The 7,134-nt window shown below is 30.6% G+C and overlaps 2 protein-coding genes across 2 annotated transcripts in view; both read left to right on the plus strand.

Moving 5' to 3' along the window:
* Window positions 1-848: 848 nt before the first annotated feature.
* On the plus strand, window positions 849-3,016 carry LOC105619457. The gene is made up of 7 exons (XM_012200975.1): window positions 849-1,099; window positions 1,240-1,362; window positions 1,427-1,531; window positions 1,773-2,019; window positions 2,099-2,290; window positions 2,659-2,807; window positions 2,878-3,016. The coding sequence occupies exons 1-7, from the start codon at window positions 849-851 to the stop codon at window positions 3,014-3,016; spliced, it is 1,206 nt and encodes a 401-aa protein (XP_012056365.1).
* Window positions 3,017-5,780: 2,764 nt separating this feature from the next.
* Window positions 5,781-7,134, plus strand: part of LOC105619402 (acetyl-coenzyme A transporter 1) — a 4,495-nt gene continuing 3,141 nt past the window's right edge. The window contains exon 1 of the mRNA XM_012200923.1: window positions 5,781-5,999. Within this exon, the coding sequence (XP_012056313.1) occupies window positions 5,781-5,999 (219 nt within the window). The remainder of the gene's footprint in view (window positions 6,000-7,134) is intronic.

Below are 7,134 nucleotides of genomic sequence, written 5' to 3' on the forward strand. Positions count from 1 at the left end.
TAATAAATAATAAGTATATATATATATATATATATATATATATATATATATATATAGCTGGGAAATATATTAGCTGGGAAAAAGTTCGTAGGCGTTTTTCCCCGTTAGATGGCATTAAAAAAACGCCACGAACTTTTTCCCACACCTAATATATAAAACACATACACTGGAAACTTCATTTAGTTGAATCAATTAATTTCTTGTTTGGATATGGGTAAACAAATTCTTGATTGATGCAATAAAATAATTTAGTTGGATCAACATTCGGCTATTGTAACATTTTACTTATTTCTAATAAACATTGACATCTGATAAGATTGTTTATCGGAAACAAATAAAATATTACAATAACTAAATGCTTTGCTTCAATTAAATTATTTTATTGTAATCAAGAATTTGTTTGCCCATATTCAAACAAGAAATTAATTCAATTCATTTTACTAAATGGGTTTTTCAGTGTACAATATATAAATAAAACCTGCTAAAGTAATAGACTTCTATAAAATTTTCGAGTAAACCCATTACTAAAAAAAAAAAATATTAAAAAATATTAAAAAATATTTAAAAAAAGAGAGAAGAAAAACGTAAAGAGAGGATCTTTTGTTTTGCTATATTTTATAGATTTTACCGTAGGAAAGTTTTGGATTCGTCCCTGAGGGGTGAATACGCGACAGCATCCCATGCATGACCACTATATAAATAGGTGAAACTTGAGAAATTAGAGAGCCACTTTTGTGTTAGAACGAAAACTCGTCGGACTTCTTGCAACATCGGAACTCGCATATAGTACTTGATACTCGATATCCGGAACATTCTGAACTCGGGCAGCAAGTGAAATGCTCGCAACAATGACGCACGTTCTAATTCTCTCTGTCATTTTCGGTATTTGTTGTACGTTAGCGGAGAAAAGTGATAATACGACAACGACCGAAAATTCAAAGAATCTTTCCAATTCTAAAGACAAATTCTTGGCAAATGCCATTCATGGTAAAAACTTGTCGGAGCTTGCTCTGGATAACATTGATGTCGAAGAAACAAAAAAAACGGATAAGAAACCGAGAACCGTTTTACATCGCGACTCGAGTCTCGAAAGAGATAAGTATATTTTCAATCAATATATTTTCGATTAGATCATAGTTTTTGTTCTTAAACGTTAATCTTAAACTTAAAACGTGATAAATAAAAAAAGTTTAATGACAGCTCGTCAACAACTCGGATTATTCGGAATATATTTGCAAGTTCCAGTTGTTGCAGTTCTAAATACAGTTCCAGTGGATTGGCACGACCGGATTATAATTACAACAGGATTCCTTCAGAGACTGGACGGTATTCCTCCCAATATAGCGAACGTCCCATTGATAGGTAATAATAAAAGTTATCTTTCACATATGGAAATATTTTTAGAAAACGCAAAGTTTCCTTTCAGATACGGATGGCAAACGCAAGGTCGGCTCCCAGGTTCCATCGGAAACGGTGATAAGCCCGGAGGAAGCGGAAACGGAGTTTACGCAGGAAGTCAGTTGGGAGACAGGTAAATTTACCCAACTTCCCGCGATCATAAATTTTCCGCTAATCTCCGTCACCTTCTGTATTAACTCAAAGAAGACTTGAAAGAAAAAAGGAGAGGCAGGGACAGAAAGACGTCTCTTTGCTGAATTAACAAATTGTATACGAAAGATCACGTTTAAAAAAATTTTTTAATTTGTGAAAAAGGAAGAAGACCTTCCAATGTTAATTGCATTTTATGCATCAATTTTTATGAAAACAAAAAGGTATGGACCACGTCCAGCAAGTGAAACTGCTAATAGACCCATCACTTTGGGATATGGCTCGGGAAACGGTGGAGGATACGGCTTTATCGTTAATGGTTATGGAGGCTATGGTAGACCAATTGGACATGGAGGTTCGATCAGCACCTATGGGATTTCAGGAACATTGGCCGATGGTGACGAATTCGGCCCAAGTGATGCGAATTATCCGGATGCAAGCACACCACAAGGAAATATTCAAGCACAAAAGGTGTATATTAGGAAAAGAACATTTTTCACCTAAAAATGGAAACGATCGAATAAATAAACAAAGAATTATATTTATTAAGGCAATAGCATTAAAGGCTTTAGCAGGCGTTGCATTAATTGGGGCAGCAGCGGCGTTAGCTTCAAACCCTGTTCTTCTGCCAATCAGCTTCGTGTCTGGTAGAAGAAAAAGATCAGAGACTTTCACGGAGGAAGAGCAAGCCAACTTCCAAATGGATTACATTTTGTACATGTTGAGGGAAAATTTAGCTAAGGTACGTAATCTCTCTTCACATAAAACTTAGGTAAGTCTTGATAAAAATGATTCTTGTAATGTTATTAAGAATTTTTTATTATTTTAAATTTGTGAAGATTAAAAAAAAATATCTTAAACTTTTTCAGATTTTATAATTTTTTTAAATTATAGAATGAAAAACCTTAGAAAGGATATAGAATTTCTAAAGGGTTTCTATCTGTATTCTGTAAAAAAAATGTGAGAAATTTTCTAAAAAGTTATAAAATTATTTATAGAAATTATGAAAAATTATGAAAAATTTTAAAATTTATTTAGAAATTCTGAAAAATTGTAAGAATTAATTCTAAGAAAAATTTGTACCGAGGAAGTATTGCTTTTTATGGACAGATACAAAAAGATGGTTCAAGCAGCAGACTTGTGATTTCTCCAAGATGTGTCGCCAAGTTAACTTGCGAAATTCAGAAAGATTACTTGTCCGATGTCGGAAAAGACGTCGAGATCTTGAATACAAATCGGAGATATCATCTTACCAATCTGTATGCAAGTTTTCTCAATATCTAAGTACTTCGCGGTATAAATTTGATCGATTAACTTATATTCTTGCAGAATACGAAATAATGTACTCAATACCAATACGGTGAGCACATCCATAAAGGACTTGATCAAGCTGGCTGTCGACGTAGCATCGAAAAATAAAAATTGCGACGTGTTTACTTGTAATTACATAAGGAAAGCTTATAAGTAAGACTTGTTGTAATCACACAATTTTATTATCATTCAACTGTTTGATAAAGGAGGATGTACGCACGCAAAAAAATAAAATCTGTTTATACAATCATATAGTATAGCGATTTAAGAATCTGAAAGCGACTTCGATCAAATTAATCTCCAATTAATTTAATTAGTACTATTTTATTAATGCCCCCATTCCGATCAATGTTTAATTTTAACCTTGGTTTAATTAATTCTTCGAAGAATTAAAAAAAGATGAAGAGTAAGTTGAACCGAGATTAAAATTAACCTACATTGATAGAAACGGTCGATAATTAATATGAATAAAACTATTAATTAATAGAATTACATTTAATGTATCAAAAAGAAAAAAAAGATTGAAAACAACGAACTGTACATCATATACTAAAGATTTTCTTCAGCGATTCTTACCTATTTTAATGTAAATTATTTTTTATAATCTTGGCTTAATTCTTTATTCTTTTTTAATTCTTAAGACAATAATCCATTCTTATTTTAAAATCGTCTTAATAAAATAATAATAATACATTTTTCTAAGATTCATGATATCTTAAGATTGTACATAAGATAATCTTAAATAGTTGGATATAACAGAGCAATAGGAGTCAAACGGTAATTTGTGTGCAAACCAATAATAGTTAATAAAATAACTTTAATAATAATTAATTCGTTTACATGTTTCGACTCTCTTTTGAGGCATCCTCAGAAATATATATATAATATAATATAATAATATGATATAATTACAAAAAATTTTTTTACAAACTAATTCATTTCTGTGAGCCATCTATTAACGGAAACTACGATATAAAAACGAATTCTAATAACAATCTAAAATGTATTAAAATTATTAAAAGGTAAATTTATTGGGGGGAAGGGGTGGGAGCAAAAACGATTTATCGTAAAATAATAGAAGGTAGCTCACTAAAACAAAAATTCACTATATCGCAAATACTTAAATTCTATTGGTTTAGTCAAAAACCAGTCTTTGATTATTCAGTGGCAATTATGTTGAAATTCAGTTATGTTGAAATGAATAACTTTTAATAACCTAAAATCTAAAACGTTAATCGTAAAGAAAAAGGAAAAAGAAGAGAAAAAAAACTCTGATATTAGTCCAAATGGATATCAAAACTAAAACTGAATCTTTAATTATTTAATTTTAATATAACAAAGAATGTACACTGATCAGTCATTCTTTGTTATTAAATTAAATTATTAAGATTAAATTATTAAAGATTCAGATTTGATTTTGATATCCGTCTGGATTATAATTAATATCAGAGTTTTTTTCTTTTTTTTTCTTTTTGAGCTACCTTCTATTATTTTACAATAAGTCGCTTTTGCTCCCAACAAATTTACCTTTTAATAATTTTAATACATTTTGTTATTAGAATTTGTTTTTATATTATAGTTTCTGTTAATAGGTGGAGGTGGCTCACTGAAATAAATTAGTTGTAAAAAATGTTTGTAAAAAAAATTTTTTGTAATTACAACATCATATTGTCTCTGAGGATGGCTCAAAAATGAGCCGAAACATGTAAGCGGATTAATTATTATTATAGTTGTTTTGTTAGCCGTATTGGTTTGCACAAGAATTACTGTGTTTAACTCTTATTGTCCTGTTATCCAATCATTTTGAATCATAAAGGATTCTTTAGGAATTAATTTATATATAGTCTTAACAAGAATTAAATCTATAATTTATAAATTCTGACACTATAAATCCTGACTATCCTTTCTATCAATGCAAAAATTAACTTTTATTTTTATTACCTACCTTTCATTTTTTTTATTTCTAAAAATCAGAAAAAAGAATAATAAAGAGAATAAATTAAACTGAGATTAAAGATAATCTACATTGGTAGAAATGAACATTAGAATTAGGAAAAGGTGAAAAGTAATAAATCCTGACTACTTGTTTCTATCAATGCAGATTAACTTTTATTTTTGTTATCTACTTTTCATTTTTTTTTATTTCTAAAAATTAGAAAAAAAATAATAAAGAGAGTAAATTAAAAGAGATTAAAAGTAATCTACATTAGTAGAAATGGACATTAGAACTAGAAAAAGTTGAAAAGTTAAACTAGGAGAATTGATCTATATTGGTAGGAACAGATATTTATTTTGATTAAATTAATCGTCGATTGAATTAATCAGAACTTAGTCGAAGTCATCCCTAAAGCTTTATTTGATCTTCCCTCCATGAATTATTTCACGCGAGGTGGCGCTTCAATACTTCGTCTGCCGTCTGACACGCACGTGACGTTGCACAGAAAAAAACAAAGTATAACTGACGTGTCCTAATAAAAGACAACGTGGCAACGCGACAGTGTTTGCTGTGTTTGGAGTTTTTATCCTCGTGTTGTTCTCGCTTTGGTTCTTGTACATTTCCGTCGTCGCAATGTCGATATAAAGAGAAAAGTGAAAGACTGAATTTCACATTAGAAACTATCGTTTCGGCATTTAATTTCTTTTTTAATTGGCTGTGACGGCAGCGAAAGGTTATGTACCCGCAATGATCGCGTCGTCAGTAACGACTTGACGTCGATTAGCGTGAGTGTCACTCGCTCGTTCACCGTCGCTTCTCTGAGAATTTGATCGTCGTCGATGCGATCCCACGTTGCGCGCGTCCATTCGTCCACGATATGCGGTGACAAGTGAAGATTCTAACCTAATCGGTGATTAACCTTGAAAGTCACTCAGCGGTGCGTGAACGTGGCACGAGCGTGAATATTCGTTGCTGACTCACTCGTATGGATGTTAATATGAGAAGGAAACTTGACAAGGAGGATCGCTCTACGGAGGATGGCATCGTCGATTCGAGTAGCAGTCAAGAACCCTCTGATTTACGAGGGGATGAGAAGAATATTGCGATTTTATTCTTCTTGTACCTGCTGCAGGGTATCCCATTGGGATTATGCGGCTCCATCCCCATGCTGTTGCAGAACAGAGGAGTTTCCTATCGACAACAGGTATGTGAAAGCTTTCTTCCACAATTATCCTGTCAATTGTAAATAAAAAATTTGTATTGTTAAGGTGCTTTTTGAAAAGAGACACAAATACATACATACAACATAGTAAATCATTATATCCTATTATATTGTTGTTTACTAATGTTGAACAAAGATGAACAAAGATGATAATACTGTAACATCTCTTGTTAAAAAGTACCTTGAGTAATGTTAAGATATCTAGATAATTTCCTTGATATTTGTTAAAAATTTTTTACTAATGCCATATTGAATTTATCGTGTAATAATATACGAAATGTTTCTAAGATATTTATAGTCTAATTTTATATATTTAAGATTGTCTTAAATTTTATTTAAAGTATTCATAATCTGTTCTTATTTCAAGACTATAATGTCTTAAGAAGCTAATATGTGGCCTAATTAAGAGGCTAATTATGATTAGTATTTATAGTTAATTCTTATGTTTAAGTCCGTTTTAAGTACAATCCGTTTTAAATACAGTAAAATCTTAAAATGTTAATTATAGAACTGTATCAGCATCTTAAGATGTTACTTAAGATGGTCTTGAAATAAGAACCAATTATGAATATCGACCTGTGACAGTTGATGACATTTTAAGACTAGATTTTAAAACATTTTAAAACAGTCTTAAATATAAGAATCGATTATAAATACTGGCTTGTATGATTGATTTATGACACCTTAAAACTTAAGATGATTTTAAATATAAAAATCGAATACCAGCGGTATTCTGTTCTTTTATTTCAAGTCTTAAGTAATATCTTAACATATATACTGCTCTTTGATTGGTTCATGACATCTCAAGTCTGCATTTAAAATAATCTTAAATATAAGTATTAACTATGAATATCAGCCATAGTTGATTTTTATATTTGAGACTGTCTTAGATAGTTTAAGATACCATAAACTAGTTGTATTAGCATCTTAAGACATTAAGATGTCTTAAAATAAGAATGGATTATGAATATCATCTTTAAAGTAATATTGAATATAAGATTGGATTTTGAATATTGTTGGAACCTAATTTGTATCAAATAAGATGAATATATATATATATATAGTATGGAGAAGTACGTGCGNTTTTCTTGTATCTGNGACTNCACGCACACCAGGG

The sequence above is a fragment of the Atta cephalotes genome, assembly GCF_000143395.1.
Source record: "Atta cephalotes unplaced genomic scaffold scaffold00021, whole genome shotgun sequence".
Classification (NCBI taxonomy): Eukaryota; Metazoa; Arthropoda; class Insecta; order Hymenoptera; family Formicidae; genus Atta; species Atta cephalotes.